General features: G+C 37.9%; 1 protein-coding gene across 3 annotated transcripts in view; it reads left to right on the forward strand.

The window, feature by feature from the left end:
• The window catches only part of COL28A1 (collagen type XXVIII alpha 1 chain), a 57,461-nt gene extending 40,035 nt beyond the window's left edge, over window positions 1–17,426 (forward strand). For all 3 annotated transcript variants that reach the window (XM_082045427.1, XM_082045426.1, XM_082045428.1), the window contains 11 exons: window positions 6,041–6,109; window positions 7,167–7,235; window positions 11,254–11,322; window positions 11,661–11,741; window positions 11,832–11,867; window positions 12,060–12,096; window positions 12,371–12,925; window positions 14,111–14,292; window positions 14,835–15,051; window positions 15,500–15,676; window positions 16,628–17,426. In XM_082045427.1, coding sequence (XP_081901553.1) covers window positions 6,041–6,109; window positions 7,167–7,235; window positions 11,254–11,322; window positions 11,661–11,741; window positions 11,832–11,867; window positions 12,060–12,096; window positions 12,371–12,925; window positions 14,111–14,292; window positions 14,835–15,051; window positions 15,500–15,669 — 1,485 coding nt within the window. In that variant the 3' untranslated portion in view covers window positions 15,670–15,676; window positions 16,628–17,426. The remainder of the gene's footprint in view (window positions 1–6,040; window positions 6,110–7,166; window positions 7,236–11,253; window positions 11,323–11,660; window positions 11,742–11,831; window positions 11,868–12,059; window positions 12,097–12,370; window positions 12,926–14,110; window positions 14,293–14,834; window positions 15,052–15,499; window positions 15,677–16,627) is intronic.
• The last annotated feature ends 7,615 nt before the right edge of the window (window positions 17,427–25,041 follow it).

Here is a 25,041-nt window from a genome sequence, read left to right on the forward strand (position 1 = left end):
AGGTGTTCCTGCTCCAGCAGGGGGATTGGACTAGGTGATCTTTTGAGGTCCCTTCCAATCCCAAACATACTGTGATACTGTGATGCTGTGATTATAAACCTTCATCTGAAATTAATATTAGTTTAGATGCAAAAGTCAGCAGAAAAACAAAGAAAGAAACAAACAAAAAAACCTGATAAAGGGATTAGAAATACAACACTGAAACACTCCTGAGGTTTTTTTTGCAAAAACACAGAATAGCTAAAATGTTATCAAGGTCTAAGTGGTGTGTAATTCACCTAAAAAGCTGCATTGTAACTACTATGTTATAAAAATTTGGAAAAAAGAGATTTAATATTAAACTCAAGCATGATTTTTTTTAAATATCCCGCAGAGTGGTTTTATTAATGGCTTCCTCATTACATATGTGAAATAGGAAATAAGCAGCCTGTTGCAGGAGAAAGCAAAATAAATATTGCCCAAACAGTTTGTTTCCCAAACAGAAAGAACTTTCAACTTCAGTTCCCAGAACATGAGAATTCCTATTTAAAATAAACAACAGCAATAACTTCTTAAAAACATATCCACAATAAAGGAAAAAACAAAGGATGGTCATCCTTAGAATGACCTGAGCACAGAGTGACCACAGAATGACTTGACTTTGGAATGATCATAGATTAACCTGACAATGGGATCTGAGAAATCAGGCTTTGTGCTCCTGTTCTGAATTACTGCTTATTAATACAAGACATTTCCCATAAAGTAATGCAGGGTCTGAACCATGATACCAACAACTGAAAAACTAGAAGTAATTTAAATTATGTCATTGAATGCAGACTTACAGAAAATACGTATTACTAGCTAATTAGGTTTTTTTTTCAGTATGAGATTATATATTTTCCAAATAGAGATACAAGACTTGATATAATACAGTCTTACAAGACATTGTTCTTGGTACTACAGAAGAACATTTCATTAATCCCCTAGAATAGTGTATGAAATTATCAAGGCAGGTATTAGATAAAAATGTAACTTATGACTACAAAATGTCTAGGGGGCATCATTATGTCTGGAATACTCCCCCATCTCCTAAATACATAGTTCTGGAAAGTAGTGTTTCCCAAAGAAAAGGAATTGGAAGATCATATCAGGATCTCTCAATGTGATGCCATGGTTGAAACACTACAAACACCAGGAATATAAATCAGAATTTCAGTGAGAATACAGGGGTTTAAAATAAAGAAATTTGAATTAAATCTGACATGGAAACTTTTTTTTTTTTAAGTGAAAGAAAACCACTAGAATAATGACAGTACAATTTCTCACAATTGGAGTTTTTAAATTCAACATTGGTTGTTGTGTTTCTGAAAATTATCACAAATGTACAAGGTTTACAGAAATAAACTTAGTGAAATCATAGTGCATAGTGTCTTATATAAAAGATTGGAAAATGGGTCACAAGTAATTGTTGGGACAAGCAATTCTTTGACTGTATAATTATTAGGAAAGTTGCAACCCAGATCATGACTGATGGAAGTACAATATGGTGTCAAAAAATGCATTATAGGGGAGGAGGTAAAAGCTACAAAGTGAAAGATAATATACCAAGTTTTTGCAGTGGAGAACTGAGATCTAGTGCTTTTATGACAGTGATTCCTAAACCAGTGGAAGTTTCATGATATAATAACATATATATTTAATTAAATCGTAGATTGGCTATTAACCTACTTACAATTTTTGCTTTCCATTCTAACTTTTGTAAATCATTGCCAATTGAAGTGTGTTGCTCACATTCCTTTATAAAGACATTGAATCTTATCTGTCAGTCCAACCATGAACAGCATAAGAAGTATCATCATCCCTTCAGGTCCATGGGCTGAAGTATATTCAGATTAGTAAAGGTTTATTGGTAGTATCTTTTTGTGGAGGAATATGACCTGTGTTCCTTTAGTTGAAAATTACTGATTAAAAATAAATATGGCAAAAGGCCCATTACTTCAACCTGAATTTGACTGAGCAAAAGTGAAATATCTGTGACCAAGAAATGAGGCTTTTATAATTTCATAGTATTTAATTCCAAAAGGAAATAATAAAATTCACCTGAATTGCAAGAATTCCCCCAGAACTTAGTTCATAAAATGAACAATCTTCTGGGGTTTTTTTTAAATAAAATGTAAGTGCACTGGCTATCTCTCATCCCTTCCATATTAAAAAAAAAAAAAAAAAAAGAATAATATAAGCAAAACAGCAGCAATCTCTGCATATAGAAAAGAACATTTATTTGATAAATTTACACTCCAGTTAATTTGAAATTCCTTTGAGTGTCATTATATGGGAATGTTCCACTCAGCTGAATCAGAGCTCTGTTCTCCCCACTTTCAGAAATGGCTCACATATGTGCACACTGCTAGATAGGAATTTTATGTATCAGAGGTCAAATTCACATGAAAACAAAATTGGAACATGTGGGATGCATTCAATCCTGGCAGCACCCTATTTTTGTAGCATTAAAACAGAAGCAAATAATGTCAGAATATAATAAAAAAGTTATTTAAAAGCACTGTTGCCAACTATGAGGTGGGTTACAGACATTCAAGAGCAAGAACCCAGCACTAGAAATAAAGCAAGCTTCATTGTCAGTAACTGGATAGCAGCAGAATTGTTAAAACTCCAAGCATAGTCCCTAATGCGTGAATATTTGGGCTGGATCCAGTTGCAATATAAATAACTTTTGCAGCCTGGGCCCTGTCTATTTGAACTAAAATGTGGAAAGTAGACATGAAATGTCCCTTTTTTAATGGTTCTTCTTACAAATACCATTGTGTCCACTAGCCTTCACTAAAGAGAGTACTGCAGTGTCTGTTGTATATTTCAGTATCAAATATAGATACTTCACAGTAAGTGAGGTATACATATTTGGAAGCCAAGATATATTTTGCAGGTGACCATTAGGTCATCTGGTGAATTTTCTTGAACAAATGGTAAATAATAGATATTGGAGTCCCATACTTTACACTGTCTTGACTCATCTCTTTATTTCTTGTTTCAGTGGTGTTTTTCTAGTTCACTGTTTTGCTGATGATGACATACTTGTCTACAAGCACAGTACAGGAAATAAATTAGACCTCATCAAAGAACAGTACTAATCCTTCTTGAAATGAATTCCCTGGAGGACAGTTTAGTGTCACACCTTACAAAAAAAGAACTGCTGCACTTCACAACTCATAAAGCAAAATAAGTCTTTTTTTTCTAAGCCAAGAAATACAGAAACATAGGATTATTATAAAGCTCTACAAAAGAGCTTTTCAGTGAGACATCTGGTATTAACTAAGCATGTGAGGCTAAAATTCGATCTTTCACCTGCAACGACCCTGTGTAAAAATGTGTTACCCATGGGAGGAAGACACAGATGACTTCAAGTCACCCTTACACTCTTTTTGGTCAGGACTGGTCTAAAAGCAGGTTGTGGGTATATTGGATACTGGGCCATAAGGAATCATTTACTTGTCTGGTAACCTGCCGCCCATCATAGCGGCTTACAGGCTGTTTCACAGGCCACAGCAGCCTAGGATCTCCTGAAAAACCTTATAATGTAAAGTCTTATCTGTGCATCCATGTCTTAGCTCTGGCACCTCTGTCAGGTTCGGAAGGAGGCTTGGGCAGGGAAAGCTTGGGCTGGTCTGTGCAATTCTGCCCATGAAGCTCCTACAAACAGCTTAAGGTTTTATTATGGTTTGTGGGGACATTGAAGACCAATAATTATTCCTTTGATAACAGATGATATTAGATAGGAAGATGACTACATTTTCCTGGCCTCTCAGTATTTCCTAGTAATATGACAGGCTCAAGGTAATTGTAAGAAAATGTACTGCAGGAGGAACTGAGAAACTAGAGAGGTTTTAAAGGATCAAGAATACCTGCTCTTCATCCCACTGCAGAGGGACATGACACTGCACTATGTACCAGACTTAAATCCTACAATCTTTAAGTACTTAAGACTGTAGTCTTTAAGAGTTTGTAGATAGAATTTTTGGGGGGTGTAAAAAAAGGGGGCAAAATGTTCAAGGGTATTGCCAATATACTGGCTCTTTGCATTAGCAGGGAAGGCATGATGTAAAAGCCTCAGGTCATATGAGGCAAAAGAACACTACTAATGAGAGCAGCCCTCTCTTTAGTTCCCTTTTACAGACCAGACCAGAGAGGAACAATAAAATCCCCCCCTCCAATCAAATCTGAGGGTGAAATTCCCTTCCTACTGAACATAGCAATCAATTTTACCCAATAAGCTTGACACAACGAGTTAGCGCTAAGAGCACCCATGTGCCATGCCTATGTCCTGATTCAAGCCGGCCAGGCTCCAGTGCTTTGGAAGAAAGAGAAACTGAAGATAAATTCAGAAGCCAAATGTTACATCAAGAATGAAAGCGTTGTAAACTCAGTCTCAGCCTTCACCTTTGGATTCAGAGCCATCAAACCTGTGCATAGTTTGGGCCATAATATATCTACATAAATAGTGCATATGTCAGGACTTAACATGAGAGTCTCATAGCCATATTAAAAAAAAAAAAAAAAAAGGATTGGAGTGGTCTCTTGCTAGAGACTGAACCTTGAGCATTTCACCTCAAAGCAGTTGCTATAATGACTGCACACATTCCTCCTGGAAAGAAAAGGAAGTCAGTAAAAGATCCTGTAGTTTTGTTTCCTTCCTTTTTAATCAGTTTGATATGTTGTTTCTTTTCTCCTGCCACAACTCCCAGTGTCATCTGTGATTTGTGTGATACACACTTGCACCTCTCTCCTAGTTAGAATGCTCCCTCTGCAGGCTCAGCCATTCTACAGCTTTTCCGGGTGCAAAAACAAGTACAATGAAGCAGTTTTATAATTATTTTTTTCATTTTGTCAAGAAATACAATTTCTTTTTGGCTCTGTTATTAATATACTGGATGATCTATAGCTTATCAGAGCATTTCTTTCTTTTGCACTTGCCTGCACAGGCATAGGTTTAGGTACATTTGCTAACCTGATCCAGAATTTTTTGCATCTATAACTTGTCAGTTATAGATTTCTTTTTTTTTTCTTTTCAAACTGGTGGGAGTTTTCTAGTGATCACTTGCTGAATGTGTGCCTATTCCGTCATTTGTACAATTATGGGCTGAGGAAAACAAAACTGCCTCTTATGTCCCTGTGCCTTACCCTTACCAGTAATGTCCCCCAGCCCCCATGTCCTTTGTTGGGTTTGTCTATTTGTTTGTTGGTTTGTTTGTTTGTGGGTTTTTTTCCCATGATAAGCAGAAATTGAATGTCTGTTCTTTACCCAGCATCCAATTATCACCAAATCTGTCAAAAATTAATATGCTCGAGGCCTCTACATTTCTGATTAATTTGGCTGAAATCAACTGATGAGTTCAGAATATAGTAGGAGAAAAAAAAGAGGACTAACACAGACAAGCAGAACACAGGCTGAATATCACTGAAGCCTCATTTCCTCAAGAAATCAAGCTAAGCATATATGCATTAAAGCTTTTTAAGAAAACAAGAAAGGGCTGTTCTTTTTGTTCTTCCGTATCAATGCTATTAAAATTCATTTAGTTTTCATAAACACATTAGTTCAACAGTTATGGAAATTAAATGTTTCTAGTTTCAGAACAAGCACAGTATCAGTGAAGGGCATGATCTCTGCTGTGTCCCACGAGAAAGCTCCCTGTCTATCCTGGCAAGCCCCTGCAGAACATGATTGAAAAATAGTGTTGTTTCCAAATGAGTTTGCTTTTCTTTTTCCTCTGTAGCTAATAGGTTTGCAAATTAGAGTCCTTACTCTGCTGGCAATTTTGATCACATGGACCTTTGCTTGAGGAATAATGTTCTTCACCTAGAGCTTAAATAATGTAGATGCCTTCATTTGGGGCTTTACAAAATATCTATCTATAAAGCAAGGGTTTATGTATGTGACATTTGTTTGGTTTGTTTTTTGAACTCAGTAGTTTGACTGCTTTGTAAGTGGATGAAAGCTGTTAACAGTTAATAGGTGATGAGTAACTGACATTTCTGTGACTATTTTCAGGGAGACCTTGGAATGAGAGGTTATCCTGGGCCCCCAGGGCCACGGGGCATTGGAACGGTTGGACCTAGGGTTGGTACAATGCCATGTTGAAGCTTTTCTGCTCTTTTGTGATGCTGGCTGCCAGGCTGATCTCTCGGACACAGAAACGTCTTCATCAGTTTGTGATTTATATTGGTGCAAGTGCAGGAGAAATCAAGCATAAAAACGTGTGAACTGACCATACACTTCTACAACCAGATTAGGAAGGAATACTGACCAGATGACAATTGCATTTGCAGCTAAACTTTATGAGATTACAGCTGGAAATTGAACAGAACTACCCAGCTGATAAATTATTTAAATGATGCGTTCTTCCATTTCTATCTATTTTGTTTCCAAGAGATTCTTTTGTGGTGGAAAATATGTTAAATGTGAATTTTATGTTTGTAAATTTTGCTCAATGAAATTGGCTCCAATTAATTTAATTAGTAAAACCATTAGGAAAGAAAAAAAACATGAAGACAAAAAGGTCAATTCTATAAGCAGCCAGCACGCAACATCTGGGCAATTTTTTTCTCCCTCCACTAAAGTGATTTATTGTTCAAAAAAGACATGCCGGTAAGAAAAGAAATTCAATGCATGCTTGGATTTCTTTATTATAGGTGTATTCATCAATCACTTTTACAGAGGCAATGAGGAGAAATATTGTATATATTTCTCTACTTAAATTAAAAATAGATATACCTCCGTAACTTTTTGTGTGATTTCCTTAGCAGAGATTAACAGAAGTCTTCACTGCCATTTTGAATAAACCAGTATGTAAACAGGGAAACATTTCTATTACCACCCTGTTACAGAAATGCAATAAGCAACAGAGCATGAATATTTTCTCAGGATGTATCGCTTTCACAGGCAAATTTTATTCTTTAATTATTTTCAGCTTACTTGTTCCTTGGCTTTCCTGGGAATTTGCCAAGAATTTGCAAAGACCCACCGTGAGAAACCATTAACCAAAAAGAACTAGAACTATGGTCTTTGACGTGGTTTTACATTTTGCTTGCAGAGACTTTGAGATTACCTTCTAAATGTTACCAGGAATAGAGTTTGCTGCCTAATGCTTCTTTTCGTGCCCCACTGACTGTTACAGGGTATCATGGGACAGAAAGGCATGCTTGGTCCACCGGGACCCCCTGGTAACAGCATCCAAGGAAGCAAGGTAATCCACTTTAATGTGAGATCTGTCCAGTGTCTTTTCAAAAGTGTCTCTTAAGGAGATTCGTTGTCTGTTTTTCTCTTTGCCACTGAGTCAGTGAGCTCCTACAAGTTTTCATTGTATATTTAAATTTCTTGTTCATAAGGTATGTAATATTTAGTTTAACTCTTGAGTTTTCGCTATTGTTGGCACCCAGTTGCTCTCCTATTATTCTTGCCATTACAAATATATTTAACCTGGGAAAAAAAGTGTAATCTCTACCACATCTTAGTGATTTATTTAGAATTAAAGGACACTCCAATGAAAACATCCAGGGTTTTCTCTGGATGACCTTGTAGAAGACAGTAACAGAGATCTATCATGTCAAAATAACTCAAACAATAATTATAGGAGTATAAAAGAAATTAGCCAATCTCCCACATACTCTTCATTGGGTTTTTAATCACCCAGTTCCAGACATAATTACAACTTCTCTCCTTATAAGGAGAAATACAAACATGCTAACATGTTTTGAACATTCAAAGTTAATAAATTGCTTTGTAATAAATCTGTGGAAGAAAATTACTAAAATTGGAGGCATTAGTGGAGAGCAACCCGAGTGTCTCCTGTTTCTCTTAAATCAGTGTGCTTGAAGTAGAGCATATGATTGAGTATTTCCCTGTATCAGGACTGCACTCAGCTCTCCAGCTTTAGGCTGTCAGAGCACTAGTGATTCAGTAATGGGGTCATTGTTTTTTTTGGGTTAGGAAAGATGCCTCCCTAGACTGCGGTTGACTGGAGACACTAAAGCCACCAGGGAATTCGTTGACAAAACAGGTTTTAATTGGAAAACAGTGGCATGCTGAGACAACAAAAACAACAAATCATTGAAACGTACCTTGTTGGCAAGATGTTTCAGAGGAGAACCTTTCTTTGTTTCAGCGTGGAATTACTTCATACAAGCTTTACCAGAAAAGCACAGATTCCTTCTGAATTCGTTTTGTTCAGTACTTGCTCTGATTTCAGCTTCAATGTCTTCTATTTTCTTACTAATTTTTAATCATGCACTGCAGAGAGACCTTCTTTTTTTCACTATGAGGTGTTTCATAGCATAAAAACGTACTTTACTGTGTTCTTTCTTTTCTCCTTATTGTATAACTCTCTTTGACAGATTCTGATTTATCTCATCTCAGGACTTCCCTGGACAGAGATCTCTACACAGTTTGAGTCATGACTATGTAGATCTTTGGTTCTGATCTATTTGCAGTTTTCTTCTGTATTAATTGTTATCAGTAACCACAAATCTATTATGTATTTTAATGTGAGGGCATAAGCAACTTCTTATTTTCTTTTCTTCCTGTGTTTGCTGAATCTCTGAAGGCTCTTAGCTCTATTTGTATGGAAAACAGAAAAATTTCTGCCATCCCTGTATGGCTTTATGGTATAGAAAAACTATTTCCTTCCTGGCTTTAACAGACATTTCTTACATGTTTCCAGAACCTAATACTTAGGATAGATATTTGTTAATACTATGGGTATGTGAGGTTATTTATAAAAGCTCAATTGCCATTCTGAACAGAAATGTTTCAGCAATCAAATGTGTCTGATGATACATGAAAAAAAATATAGATTATATCATATCTTTTTGGTTCCTGAAGAAAGATAAAGGTTAGTCAAAATATTCTCAGTGTGTACATATACATCTCACTCTCTGTCTCTCTCTCTATATATATAGATACATGCAGTTTTGGATGTTATTTTTGCACTGCTATGAATAAATATCTAAAGCATGTTTTAGATTTGCAAAGAATTCGGTTTCATCATGGAAGTTTTCTAGTGAAAGAACGTGGTCCACTGACATGCGCTGTTAGACAAGGGTGTGTTTGTAGTGTAAGGATGTGGAATTTAGGGATGTAGAAAAGTAACATGGGTTTTGGCTGTGGAATCTTTGGGTTTGAAAACAAAACTGCAATATGTGGTGGATCAAACTCAGCTGGTGTTGTTTCTACAGTGTTCCACAAGTTGTGTAGGTACAGGCTTGTCATTTAAATTTTCTTCTCTTAGGAATCACTTTTTTAAATTATGATTATTTTTATATAATTCTTAGGAACAACTTCTTTCTGAACAACTTTGGCAACTGTCTTGCTCCTGTAGTACCAGTTTCCTCCATACACTGATGCTCGTTGAGCTTCTGTCGCTTCTGTCTTTCCATCTCTTCGGAGCCATATCAGGCTTTTTTCTTTTTGGCCACTGCTCATCAGCTTAAAAATACTGTGCTCCTGGATTTCAACTATCACTCAAAGTATTTTTTAATATATATATACATAAAGCTTAGTCTGTATATGGTAAGAACGGAATGTCAAAAATGAGATGGTTTTTGAGTAACTTTATGTTGATAGCTACTTTCACGGGTTTTCTTTTTTATGCTTGGTTTCCTTTCAAAACCACAGTCTAGACATTCTCAGATCTGCACTTAGTTCATAGAATGACATTTTTACATAGAAGTCTGCTTATTGATCAGTAATCTAGCAGGATATTGGGGTCAGAGATCCAAGGATATGCATTTTTACATGCGTACCACTTTGGTTTTTATGATAAGATTGATGGTCAGGTTTGAATTTAATCATGTAAGTGGATTGAACTGGGAAAGCAACATATTTTTAAATTAATACAGCATAGTTGTTAGTTTTTACTATATGTTCATTTATGGTATCTATTAATATGATAAATCCTTCTTGTCTTGATTGATTGCACAAGTAGAGGAAGCAAAATTTGGTTCCTCAGTTGACATTTAAAGGATAAAACTCACACGTGTGCCTGTGAGAAATGTCAGCTGTGCAGGCACAACATTTTTTAGAACAGTAGGTCTCATTCAGTTTTCATGGCCTGAGGACCACCCTAACAATGTCAAATGTAACAAAAAGCAGCAGTAAATGTTGGATCCGACATTCATTATTAGGGAAGGACCACTGGAATACACAGCGTATCGTAATTCTGGTTCATACATATGTGCTCTGCAGATCTGCAAAGGTGTTAATTGGAAGTTGTGTGATAACCCTAGTGGGGAAGGAATATTAGTAAAAAAGATGCTTTAGTGAGACATTCTGAGAGCTCTGGACTGAAAAGAATAAAACTAAGCTTGTACTTGCATCTATAGGCTAGGTTTGGTACAGATGATGACTGCTCCTGATCTCATTGCCATTCTCTTGAGCTGGTTTTGGTATCTGCACCAGCACTGCTGTAATGGGCATTACGTACATAATGTGAATTATGGTGAAGCATTTATGTACCAGGGCATATAATCCCCTCTAGCTGTGTTTAAAATGTACACAGCAGTTGATACAAAAAACATATTGTGTTTCCATATTAAATAAAACAGGAGATTTTCTGAAAGACACATGCTGTGATGGATTTTCTGTACATACTTTATAACAGCTGTGTTTTATGCCCACATGTTGTGTGCCCACACTGCTGGCATGAACGTGCTTCTCAAGTCTGTGTGCATGCAGGTGGGCATGGAGAACAATCATTATAAACAACTTCAAACTTGGTAGCTGGACTGATACTGTCTTTTGAAGTACCAGCAGAAAGATGTTCTGCTCTCCACAGTGTGAAAAGCAGAGAAGTCTTTTTATTTACTTAAGGCCAGAAAAACCAAGTCAACCCCAAATAGATTCTGGGTGTGTATTTCTAGAGAAGCTTTGTGTTGGACCTTGTTTTACTGCTTGCAGACTGGATGAATAACTGTCTGAGCCTCACTGATGTTACTTTTGTCTGTTTCAGTGAAATGACAATATTTCATTTAATTAATCAGAAATAAATTCTCCATTATATACTTTATAAAGGCTTCATGTGTGTTCTGAATCAGACAAAATTGCTTATTTCTTCAGCTTCAGACCACTGTTGTCTTGAAAATAATGTGTTTCATTGCATAATACAATCGTCTGGCTTTCTCTATGATGCAAAATGTTATAAAGTGAATACATACAGCATAGATTTTACTTTAGTTTTTAGTTAAACTTACTTTCCATATTCTGTTCAGGGAGAAAAGGGAAATCAAGGTTTGCCTGGCTTAAAGGGATCAATAGGAATTGGCCTTCCTGGACCAAAGGTAAATCCTGGCTTTGTGGTAAGGAAAAAAAGATAATTTTTTGTTCTTTATCAGTTACTTGGTGTGACAAGTCTCTGAAGATAAAGAGAAGGCAAAGACATTGCCCTGTATAGCTAGCAAGGTAAATGCCTACTATTATTGCTTTATCTGAGAGTCTGAGAGCCTGCTTTCAGATATTGTCTTCATAATACATACAAGATAAACCAGCCACACACACCAAGAAAAAAAAAAAGAAGAGAGAAAATTTATCTTAAAAGCTTATTGAACCATAACTCCAGCTCTGACTGTCAACACAACTGGAGTTACTGATTGTGTTTAATAAGGTTGTTTTAAATTAGGGAGACTATGGAGATAAAGGTGATCCAGGGAGCAAAGGTGCCAAAGGAGAGATTGGAGACCCAGGACCTCCAGGACCAAAGGTAAAACATGTTCTCATGTTACTTAATTTTACACAATAGAAATTAGACAAATTTGGCTTTTGTTAATTATCTCACTCTGCCTGTTTTCAGGGAATTTGGGGAAGAAAAGGTGAACCTGGTCTTTCGGTAAGTATGTAAAAGAACTAATTTAAAAAGTAGGAGTTTATTTGGGAAAATATTTTAAAACTATGTGATGTTACACAAGGTTGTTTAAGGGGCATTGCATTGTTTGCAATTTGTAAGTAAATAAATAACTAAATAGATTTCAGCAATCCTAAATCTAGAGCACACAGCAAATTAATACATATTCTTTTTCAGAGAGAAGAAGTTATCAGGCTTATCAATGAAATATGTGGTAAGCATTCCAGTATGGAAAAAAAAATAGTTCTAATAAAACACACTGAATTTACATTGACCAAATGGATTTGTTTGTTGCATATTTGTGTGTAAGGATACTGATGTAAAACAATGTTCACTATGTTCCCAAATCTATGCTGGAAGTAACGTCCAACTCTTGTTTCTGTTTATCAGTATCAGTAACTATAAATTAATTCATTATTTAACCTTTAACTGACTATAAATCTGATACATGGTTTCTCATAAAATGTCTGAAATCTTTCTTCTTCTAGGTTGTGGTATCAGATGTAGAGTAACACCACTGGAACTAGTCTTTGTCATTGACAGTTCAGAAAGCGTTGGACCAGATAACTTCAATATTATCAAAACTTTTATGAAAACAGTAATTGACAAGTTATCGGCCAACCAGGCTGCGGCCCGCATTGGCATCGTCAACTTCAGCCATAAGGTGGAGTTGGTGTCTTCTCTGAACCAATACACAACCAAAGAGCACCTGAAATCTGCTGTTGATAAAATGCCCTACTTAGGAGAAGGCACGTACACGGCTTCTGCTATCCAGGAATCCATTCAGTTGTTTCAGGCAGCGCGCCCAGCAGTAAGAAAAGTGGCTGTTGTAATAACAGATGGGCAAGCAGACACTCGTGATAAAGTACAACTGGATACTGTAGTAAGGGAAGCCCATGCTACAAATATCGAGATATTTGTCATTGGCATTGTTCAAAGGACTGAACCTCATTATGATGATTTTCTGAAAGAAATGCAGCTTATTGCAACAGACCCTGATGATGAACATGTTTACCAGATAGATGACTTCATGATACTTTCAGGTAAAAGAATCTCTGTTTGAAGGGGAAATTTGAAATAGGTGTTTAAGAGAGTTTAACCTTTTCTATAGGAGGGCAAGGCAGCCTGCTGAATGGCAGCTTAGGTTTCTCTTTTGGATGCGGCTCTTTGTTCTGTTCCTCTTTCCTTTGGCCAGATAAAACCTTTGCAGAATTTTTACCTCTTGCAGAAACAAACACAATGAACACCAGTTTTCCAAGCCGAGGCCTTCTTTGGGGCACTTCTCTTTTGTGAGGGTTTGCATCAGTCTTCCCTCTCAGTCCTTTTGTGCTTCGCCATGGTTTCATCCCAGAGAAATGCAGAGTTTTTTCCACCTTGGTGCAACATTTCAGTCTCCCTCTCTTTCACATGGCTGTTGCCAATCTTAGAGTCCCTTCACTCTCTCTTACAAGCACTATCTTTTTTGTATTTTTTTTTTTTTTACTGAAGGCCATAAGGAAACCTATGCTTTCATCCTGATTCTAGGGAAAAGGTGGTGGAGCAACACGCAAGGGAGTGGGGTCTAATAGGAGGACATTGTCTATTTCAAACTGTGGCTTGAAAAATTGTGTGGCCAGAGCTGGAATCAGGAGAAAATCCAAAGGAAACCTATGACCTGTGAAAAAAGTGCATTTATCTAGATTAACTGCAAACTAACCCTACAAAGTATATTTTTCCTGAGCAAAACTTTTGCTGAGACTGTGGATGGAGTTAAGTCTGGATTTAAGGCATTAACAGTGAGAACTGAGCCCAAGCTACAGTTCTGATCCCAGCTAGGGTTAAACATAGGGCTCTGACTCAGGCTCCAGCATTCATCATAAAAGTATTCCCAGTCACAGAATTTTTGGTGCAAATAAATAGAATGTGTCACCCAGTTTTTCTTTTTCCTTCCTACATGTAAACACTTTCTTTCCTTCACTCAGTTTTGTTTTGTTTTGTTTTTTTTTTTTTCTCACTGTTGAGCTATTACTTGGTATTTTTATCTGTTTCTTCTTAAACAAAAGGGCCTTAAAATCAGAGTGCATTACTTACCTCTCAGTTGCATCTTGACAGAACTTTAGAAGATGGTCTTTCACAAGTCACTATCATTGAAGATTTAGGGTTAATACTGCACTAGAAGCTTGTGGTGAATCATTATGACTTTTCTTGATTACCCTTATTAAATTTAATCATTTTGTTAAAATTTTTAGCTCTTGAAAATAAACTGATCACAAACATCTGTGACAATGTGTCCGAAGTCTACAGGAGAAAAGAGAACATTTTATCTCCAAGTCCAGAATCTGAAATTGCCAGTGAAGTTACTAATAGCCAGTTACCTGAAGTGGCTACTTCAGAGATTTATACGCTTCCTACAGAAGGAATTAGTTACCCAGTAAGTAAAGAAGTAACAGTTATCAAATGTTCTTAAAATATGTGTGTCTTTGTTTGAATTAAAAAAAAGATCTTTGGAGAAGCATAATGTACATGTGTTTATCTATCAATAACAAATTCCCTGTTCCTCCTGCCTGTAATTTCTTGACATACTGAAGATGTCAGATCATTCACAGTGGGTGTACTAGATGTTAAGAAGCACTGAGTTACCCCAGAGTTTCTTCAATTTTTTGTTTTATTTATATTACAGACTAAGTAGCAACTGAAATTTTGCTTCAGCTGAATTCATTTTGCCTAGTGACTAAATGGAAGGCATTACTTTGCCCTTTCATTGAGGTCTCAGCATCAGAAAATGCATTTGTTAAAATTATGGTCACATCCTGAGTAATCACTAGAAGGAGGTCTGAACCCGCCTGCTGTTAATGGTATTTTTTTCACACATTAATTAGCAATAGTTTCCTACATAATTGTCTCAATTTTTTTCTCTTAGCATCTGAGCCCAGACAGAATTTTAAGTTATAAGATTTTTGACTCCTTTTGCAGCTTAGTCCACCACGGGCCGGATATACTAAGCTGCTGCCATCTGCTCAGGATCACACCAGAACCACCTCTGCTCCCAGAGAATCAAGATTTCCCACGCTTTATGACATATCTGAAATCAGACCTCAGAATCCCGCTGTCAATCCTTTGTTCAATGTCACTGCTGCTGAAGATCGCCACCTGACGGTGTCGCAAACACAGGTAGCAACAACCCAAAAAGGTGAGTACTGTCCTCAGATCCTGGTTAGCCAGTCTGCACCAAAACCAACCAACCAGCAAACCTCACTCCCTCCCCAAAAACAGTTACTAGATTTTACCACGTTTGTTTTTCTGGGTGCTCTGGCTGTGGACACGGTGAGAGCCAAAGTTTCAAACCAAGATGACAAACAACCTCTATGTACCCATTGTGTGCTTAGGTATTTAAATAGCAGTATGGGTCTTACATCAGGATTTAGGCAGTTTTGTTTCAAACTGTTCTTGTATTTGTTTAGACCTGTTCAGGTAACTCATTAATAAACATGGAACTTGGGTACAAATTTGAGAGGAGCATATGTACTCCCAGGTACTACAAGGAAAGAAAGGGGTGCTCTTCTTACTGAATGAGGCACTTCTAGGATAATGTAACTTATCTGCAGATCCCAAGCTAACTTGTACTGACACACTTTCAGATCCAAGGTGCTTGGAACCTCTGCAACCAGGGGACTGTCGGGACTACGTGGTGAAATGGTATTACGACAAGAATGGCAATTCTTGTGGCCAGTTCTGGTATGGAGGTTGTAATGGTACCAACAATAGATTTGAAACAGAAAAAGAATGTCGAGAAACCTGCATTGATTGATGAATAAGTAAGTTATCTCCATCAGGTCGTCCTTCAATCACTTGTTTTCCAGGCTAAAAAGACTGAGGTTATTTAAATGGCTCCCCTACAATGCATACTTATCACATCATATATTATACCTTTGATCAACCTGGATATGTTTCTCTGAAACTTTTTGAGATGGTGCGATCAGAAGTGTACTTGGTGGTCATATATTTAGGCACAGTGAGGTATTCTTTCTTCTCTATTCCTTGCCTTATAGTTTCTAACATTGTATTTGATTTTTTTTTACCATTACTGAAGATGGTATCTTCACAGATTTTAAGTCCAAGAACTCATCTATAGGATAAGCTGAGAACCCATCATATTAAATGTAAATTTAGGATCATTTTTCCCCTCATTTATTATTTCACACATATCAAAACTCAGTTTTCCTTTGCCACTCACAGCCTATGCCATCAATATCACAAGGTCCTTCTGTAATTCTTGCAGTCACCGCTCTTCTTTACTCTTCAGAGTAACACAGTGTTATCACAAACTTTGTCACCTCACTTTTTACTCCCTTCCCTAGATCACTTGCAACTGTACTGAGTAGGACAGACTATAGCGTACATCCTCCAGTGACTTCTTTCCCCTGACCATTTATGCCCTTTCCTTTGTTTTCCCCTTCTCACCATTATAAAATAGAAGCCTACCCATCTCAAATCAGTATAAACTTCCTTTGGGGAGGGACCTTACGTTTTTGAAATTCAAGCAGACTGTACTCACTGCCTTAGTTCCACATGCTCGGTGAGACATGGACCTCAGAGCATGCTGATCAGCAGTGCGTAACTTCCTTTACAGAAGCCACAGAGCTCATCCCAAGAAATTGTATTAAGTACTTTATTTCATCTTTCAGTACAGGAAAATTCCCCTGAACTGCAGTGTGTTGGTTTTTAAAACATTTCAGGAAAATTAATCAATCCCTTCTTTCTTCTAGAAACAACTGCTGTTGGCAGCTTTTAAAGCTGGAAGTTCATGTGTATTGAGGAAGAAATGACCGAGAAGAATCCAAAATTATATGTTAACATGAATATATTACTACCATGCTCTACTGCTTTCCCCACTATGGTATTCACATTAACTAGATTGTTGTATAACCTATGTTATCTGCCACACCGTAGCAATAACTTACAATCACACATATACACATGGAAACATACCTTTTCCCTCCAAATTTATATTAATTTGTTACTACTACATGATGAAAGTCTATTTTTACAATCAAAATATCAAAAGTGCTTGCATTCAACATTTAATGACAGAGGTCATATGCTCTAAACAAGAGTAAATGGTTCCTGAAATTAGGACTCTTAATACAGCATTTAGAGACACAAAGTAAGAGTTCCATTAATTAGAGTTCCTCTTTGGAGTGTAAATACCACAGCTATATGTAATTAGAGGGTTAGAGGGTCCCGCCCTGCATTAAAGCACATATGGATTAACATCAATATAATATTTTCAACTAATTATAAAGGTAGGACTTTTATTCAGAATTAAAAACAGGATTCTTCACATCCTTCAGGCTAGTAAATACATTTCAATTTCTCAGGGCCTCTGTGTTAAACAACACAAAACAAAAAATTACTCTAATATATGCTATTAAATTTTTAAAGGGAAAAGCACTGAAAGATGCATATAAATGTTTACATATATATTTTCTACTTTTAGCCATAATCCTATGTGAATGTATCGTTAAAACTGAAAATGCTGAGTATGTGATTAAAATGGAAAGCAATACCTGATAAAGAGTCCTGCGTTGTTATTTCTTTGCAAACAAATAACTGGTATCTACACAGTCAGTCTGAACGATTGCGTGCACAATTTCCACCCCCCTTGTAAGCAAACGATAGCATCTACAATGCAAAATGAACTTGTTCCCAGCAGATAGGATGCAAACTTCATTCTGTGGAAAGATTTACCTGAAGTATAGTTTCAAAGTTTTGATTTATTTTTTTTTCCAAAAATCTGGCCTTGGTAGTGAGTTTCAAATGAGAAAAAACTGACAGCGTCCGTCCCCCCCCGAAAAATCTTGCTCTTATTATACTCAGAACTTATATGATGATCACTCAAAAAAACCCTGAGGGCACAATTGATTTCTGTTTGCCATGGAGCAGTAAAACTCAAGGTCACTACGTTGTGCTATGTGTCCTGTGATATCCTGAAAATGAAGGGATTTGGTGCAGAACAAAAGTCAAGCTGTTGAAATTGAGAACTAGTTTCATTCACAGGAAAAAAAAAAAAGAATTCAGAAAGCAAAATTTGACAAAACTTTTAGAAGTCTGTTAGGGTTTTTTACATCAGAAAAATAAGTTGTTTCAAAGTATATCACAAATGCTGTAGACAGACTCTAGTGGTAAACAAAATCAGCTACATATAAAGCTGGATGTAAGCAGCAAATAAAATAAAAGGTCGAGTAAAAGTTTTCAAGCAGATAAACTGCCTGCTGGTGGCACAAAAAGATCATGGAAAGAATCAAACTACTGTTCAGTAGTAAAACCAGTGCCATCTTACCAAGAATACCTATGGCTGGAGACCTTTAATAGTGAATTCATGTCTAAAACAAGAGAGGAATAAACGCAAAGCTTAGGGGAAAAGAAGAGCAAGAGGGATAGAGACAATGATGCTTTCAAATTGGCTGGAAAAAGTAGATTCAGAATTTAACACATAGTAGAATATGTTAACATACTGTCAAACTTCAAAGGTGTATTGAGAGACTTTTTTCCTAGGCTAGGTGTCAAATCCAGTATTTTGAATTCATTTCAGTTAGGTGACAAAGGCAATATACAGAGAGAGACGTATACAGATAGAGATAACTAGAGTGACGGAGAGGTAGGTAGATACAGGTAGATACAGGAATAGAGGTACATATTCAGATGAGGATATTGAAAAAAGAGCATTTCATAAATCTACTGTGGATTACTTTATGGATACCTGTAAAAAAAAAAATCTCTTGAGTGTAACAGGTGCCAAGACCCACTTCATTTCGCGCCTGCCAGGAATATTGTAGGTTTAGCTCCTCTTGGAAACCCACGGCAGCAAAGTCCACAGAATTGCAAGGACATCTGGGAATTTGCAGGGTCTTTCAAATCTGTGCTAATCTTCAGTGCCTAGGCAGTTGCTGCAGGGGTGGGATTAGCTATTGTGTTCAGCTCTAGAGCTCCAGATAAAGAGACAGGTCTTGTCTAAGAAATACTAGGGATAATGAATGTGGGAATAATTGTGAAGAGGTAAATTATAGGTTTGCAATAACATCTTCTATAATCTTTAGTGCAAACCTTTCTGGTAAAGTTGACAAGCTGTAATAAGTACAAATAGTGACACCATTTGCTATGTAACAATGCTTTAAAAAAGAGCACTTTTAAACATGTGTACAAGGAATCTTCTTAATGCAATGAAACCAGTGTGATACAGAAGGTCACTGCTTGCTTTTCCACTTCTGTAGGGTTGACTAAATATTTGTAGCAAAGAAGCAAAAGTGGAGACTATAAAGTTGTGGGGGTTTTTTTGTTGTTTGTTTGTTTGTTTGTTTTAATTGAGTGCTGTTTAAATCAGATCATTCCAAAATAAGCATCCCTTTCTATTCATTCTCTGTGAATCCCCAAACTACAGACTCTGAATGTATGCTCTGATATTTAGTAAACCATGAAAAAAACCGTAAGTCCTTGCTGAAAGGGCAATTCTTCTCTAAATCTGTATCAGCGCCGACTGGCAGCATCGGCTCCTGTGTCTCTTCACCCAGCTCTGCATCCTCAAAGGTGTCTTGGGTCAGGAAACCAGGAGAGGGCACTGCTTGCCAAATGCCCACTGCTTTATTCTCGAGTTACATAAAATCCTAAAACATCATTACTAACTGAAAGCATTACTGTTTCCATTGGCAAACAAACAAACAAACACTTTAGTTACATTACAGGCAAATTTTAAAAGCAAGAATGGTTTAATTATGAAATTTTTAAATCTTCTGCTAGACCAGGACAAATGCTATAAACCATAAAAGCTAAAAACGGTTGACAATAAGAGAGGCGCATTTTTCTGTAGAACTGATCATTATAAGGTGAATTCTTTTTCTTACATCCTTGCTTCTAACAGAAGCAAAAGGAAAAGAAAATGAACATGAGAATAGTACCCCATCTGCTCATCGCAGAACAGCAGCAGCTCTTCACTTCTCTACCAGCCGCTTGCTAACAACTTTCAAATTGAATTCGTCGTTTGCTGTAACCCCGCTCAGTCGCTGCCTGTCCCTGGGGCCCATTCAGAGCGGTTAATAATGCTGCCTGTTCACTGACCGTCCTGCTGTCTGCACTCCTCCGTTTTCTCCCACGTCTTCCAATTTCCTCTCTCTTACCCTAAATTGACCGAGGATACGCAACATTTCCTGCACTGCAGTTTCAAACGTCCTCAGAAAACTGATTACCACGTTGTTTCATTTGCAAGTTGCTCTCAAAGACATTCCTTGGAGGAACAAAAAAAAAAGACAAAGACTTTCCTGATAGCACGGCTGAGACCAGAATCCACTTTTTTAAAAGAAAAATTTTATGGACAGTATAGATTTATCACAGTATTCCTGCACTTTTCTTGCTTAGCTCTTTTCGTGCCATCTGTAGATCCTCAGCACACCCTGTGAAAGCTTGAAAAGGCAACCAGCCCATAGCACATAGCTTAAAGCAAGGTCTCATGGGTAACTTGACGAATTTTTAAAAAATATCTTTTATTAAAACCAAAACAAATAACTCCTCTTCCTCCACCGTTAAGTGAAAGGGCCAACGTCTTCCTGGGCAGGTGTGTGGGCTGGGACACCCCAGCTTTACCTGTGGGTAGAACAGCTTTTCTAAGCTCTCCTAACACACAAGGTACTGTAGGTCCAGCACTGAGATATTTGACATCCCCATTATCTACTGTTTTTCCTCCTACGGGTTCTTATCAGTCATCCTTTATAATCATTTCAGTTTTTGAAATTGCACAGGCAAACATAATCAGACATCTCAGCTATCATGCTTGGTAGCTAGATGATGAAGTATAATGATATATAGTTAGTAGATTTTTACTTGAGACAGCCTTAAAAATGTGTCTTTACTATTATCACATCTTTTAGTAGGGACAGAATCAGACCTAAGCTTCAGGCATAAATGAAACCCAGATCTTGAGACAAATTCTACTTTAGTTTGACTTTTCTTTTTCTTCCTCCCCACTGAACAGGAACATATAGAAATTCAGCCACATGGGTAAGGCTCTAAAACATGATCCATAAAGACTTTCTAACAGAGTGTGAGACCTATTTTAAAGTAATTTCTAAGACAAGAAGAACACATGGGCTCTCCTCCTTGTGTCAGTCTCTGCTTTCAGCAGCTGTAACCTCCCAGGCAGGGAGGGAAAAGGGAGATTTGTGCATTTTATTGGTATGGCAGTAGGGATCCCTCCAACATCTGGTGCAGTTGACCCTGGAACACAAAGAAAACCATTTCTTTTTGCAAAAATAATGGTAGATAAGAGTTTTGACAAGTCTAAATCTGGCAACCACAACGTTCAACATGAGAGTAAACCCCCCCAAACGAGTTTTGGATTAGCTTTAAAATCGTTAGAAACTCAGCCAATCCCATGCGCTGCTGGAAGCATTTGGGCTGGTGCTTCTCTCTCAGTGGCTTGGAGCTTTCAGTACACTCAAAAATAAACTGACAGAGCGCTAAATAAATGAGCAACAATTCAAAAAGCGCGCAGGCTGTGCCTGGGTGCGTGCCCTTCAGTGGCAGTGCCGGGGAAAAGGGGCTGCAGGGGAGAGGCAGTCGGCGCATGGAAAGTATCGATTTGGAGAAGGATTTGGGGATTTTGCGGCCTGGTTGCTGCCCGCTTGCCCCAGGCTCGCTGAGCACAGCAGCACCAGTGTGGCCAGCAGGGCAGCGAGCAGCGATTTTTCCATGGAAAGCCAAGAGCTAGTAATTCTTCTGAATTACCATCATGACATAATTGGCAATTTCAGCTACTTATTTCACTCAGGGCAACTCCCTAGTGCATCATGTTTTCTCGAAGGGTAGCTTCTATCAGTGTTAACTACATCGTAAATTAATAGGTAAAATATATTTCTGCTGACCAGAAAGGCTGTATTTTCCAATTAATTCAAGCATAATGAGATTTACATATAAAATCTGGGTCTGAAAATTAATATTTTCATTGCAATGACCCTCAGAGAACTACGACTGGGACTACACTTTGTATAACTGCCCAGATCATAAGTCACTTGCGGCACAGGCTGCCAAAATACACAAGTTGCTGTAATGAGTGGAAAACGTACGGATGAGGGTGGTACCAGAGGCAGAACTGCACTCTGCCTGAAGGGAATATCATGCTTGCAAATAGAAATCTTCAATTTTTGTTCTGGATGAACCGTACAATATGGCAAACCAAAAGTTGCAGTACTCACTGGATATTGTAGAGCATATAGGTGAACTTGTGTGAGTGAAAACCATTCTTTGACCAGGATCCTTGAGAGTTTAGTAGTCATATGTCAGGCTTTTTTGATATTTTTTGGCACACTCAGCGATGCATTCGTTTTGTTTACAATTCATACACTGGCTGAAACTTTTCTTTTTGAGAGGAGAAAATCACCCAACAAAAGTTCCCTAAAATAAGTTGAAGTCCACGTCAGTATTTTAGGTTAACATGGAGTAAGGGTGTTGTCCTGGTCCCCAAGTCAAGCATTCCAGAACCTGTCACGTCAGCAAAAAGAAATCCCGGCATCCTAAATGATGCAGCTGTGGTACAGGGCCCAAGCGAGCACAGCTTTATCCTACAGTGCCACCAGGAGGAAAACAACAAAATGCCTCTATAAAACAAACATAGCAAGACATCAATAGGTTTTTACAAATCTTATTGAAGTAACAACTTCCAAAACTCAGTTCAGCAGCAGTAGCTGGTTGAAGACTTTTAAATCACCTCTTAATTCATCTCACAAAATGACATTTTTTACTGGCCACCATAGCTACTTCATGTTCCTCACTCTCTTTGACAAATTTGTAAGTTGTCTTACAACTGATGTTTAAACTGGACATTGTGTAAACAGGATATTCAGCAAAACAGATATTGTGCATTGCAGGAACAAGTCTTACACGGTATTTACACTGAAGTAGGAAGGCAGCTATAAAAAGAGCCCTTATCCACTACACCATGGTAGGAAAGCCAAAGAGCCCCATAATCCCCATAATCGCATCATGAATCCCCTTGCAGCACCCCACTTCATCTATAACCATTGCAATACTGCTGAATCTAACAAATTTACAGCTAGCAATAAATGTCAAGCCTGGAAGCGCTTTTTGGAAACCCGAGCAACCAGGGAAGTCAGAGTTCAGTATAACAGCAGCAATGATAAATGAGAGTCCTTGGTCTCAACCTGTATCTCCATTATGAGGCCAGGCGGAGAATGTGTCATGCTGGAAATTAAGCTATAACACAGCAGCAGCCTTTGCTCTGAGCCAGATTATTCATCCTGATGATCCAAGAGCTCCAGAGGTCATGAGCCGGAGTGCATGGAGGTGTAAGCGGTCTCAGACAGGAGTAAAGATTTTGGTCTCTGCTTTTGGATGGTGCCCCAATGCACCAAGCATGATGTCTCCTGTGTACAACCCGAGGTACCAGATGAACCACCCTCCTAGTCCCCCAGTCAGCTCAAACTAGCAGTGCCTCAACCCACCTGTTCTCTGTAAAGCTTTCTCACATTACAGCCCTGAGAACAAGGCTTCATTCTGGGAACGTCATTTCACTAAATCGCTTTAAATATATATATATATACATAGATTGCACAGGGAAATATTTTTACTTTTCCGTATCTTACACTGTTTTCTGCAGCATCCTGTTCTGTAACGAGAGCTCATTCCAGCTTTTGGAAGAGCAGCATCTATTAAATCAAACAGCCGCAATAGGAGGGGGCAGCATTAACACCTGATCTAGAAGTTATTTGTGATATAAAATTCATTCCAACCATCGCATCAGGATCACTCTCACTCTCAGGTGTATGTTGACGTTTCACACTCAGGATGTGTTAGTAGCACACCTTGGGCTTCTTCTCCACCTGTTCTCAGGCGCTCTCTTTGCCTGCTGGTTATCATAGACTGGCAAGCCTTTGTTTGGACATTTCTTCCTGTGTTTTTGGATGCTGGCTGTGTTTCTTTAACTGTACTTTCTTTAACCAGCTTGCTTCCTCCTCTAACACGGAACAGATGTATCTGTGAAACAGCAGTGAAATGCTAAATATCAGCGTAATGCTGAACTGAACATCAAGGGAAAGTGTTTCCTGCCTTGTTGCATTTGTTTTCTGTTCTTTATGTATTTGCTTTTTAAGAATTACAACAAGTAATTCTTAAGCACTGGGCTTAAGTTAGGCACAGGAGCTGCAGGCAGTGCAACCCCCCTTTATTACTTCCACGTGGGGAAAACCCTTTGACATCCTGCTATCAGACATTAGAAGCTTTTGTAACAGAGAAAGGAACTGTGCCAATACCAAGGTTAACCTTTTAGCTCTGCGTACCAAGGAAACATGATCTCCGAGTTCATCAAGCAATAGCCACAACTGTTGTACAGGAACAGAGGGAGAGAAGGGAACCTTTATACCCATAAAACCCAGTGTGCATTAATCAGGGTGCAACACTGGAAGGCGGGCAAACAGCCTGTATTCACTTATATGATGCAGCAGAACAGTCCCTTCCCCATGTGATGGACATAGTACACGTTAGCATCAAGGTGAAACAGAAGAGTCTTTCTCCTGGATAAAACATTCATGGCTGTACAGTAACCAAAAAGACCCAAATGCTATATTTTTAATGATGGTTTTAAAGCAAGAAGATAGAGCTGATGCATGAGACTTCTCCCTCTGGGACTGGTGTGAATTTGTGAATGCTCAGGTCTATGTTTGGTAAGACAACTCCTGCATTTAGAGATCATGAAGGTTACCTAAAATGTAAACATGGCCAGTGCATTTTGAGAAATATTTACTTGAATGAGTCTGAACAAGATGCATGAAATGCAGTTTGGAAAGATGTCAAAGATAAAGCCCAAGCTAGCTGACAGGGAAATACTTTAAAAGCAGGATGTTGATGATTAGACTGGCAAATTATGTTCTAATCTGGGTAAACAAACACTGCCTATTCTCTGTTAAAAAATGGGGTAACGTTGACAAATAGGAATAAAGTCTTCATTGTTCACATTGAAGCACTGCCAGCTCCTGAACAGGAGAATTTGCTTTTCTAAATGGCGCTTTAAAATTGGTTTTAGCCATGATTACCCTACTTGTCCTTGAAACACTAATCATATTTCAGCTACGATTTCAACAGAATCCACAGCAGAACATGTGGAACCTACTGTTTCCAA

The sequence above is a fragment of the Streptopelia decaocto genome (genome assembly GCF_964273445.1).
Source record: "Streptopelia decaocto genome assembly, chromosome: 2".
Classification (NCBI taxonomy): domain Eukaryota; kingdom Metazoa; phylum Chordata; class Aves; order Columbiformes; family Columbidae; genus Streptopelia; species Streptopelia decaocto.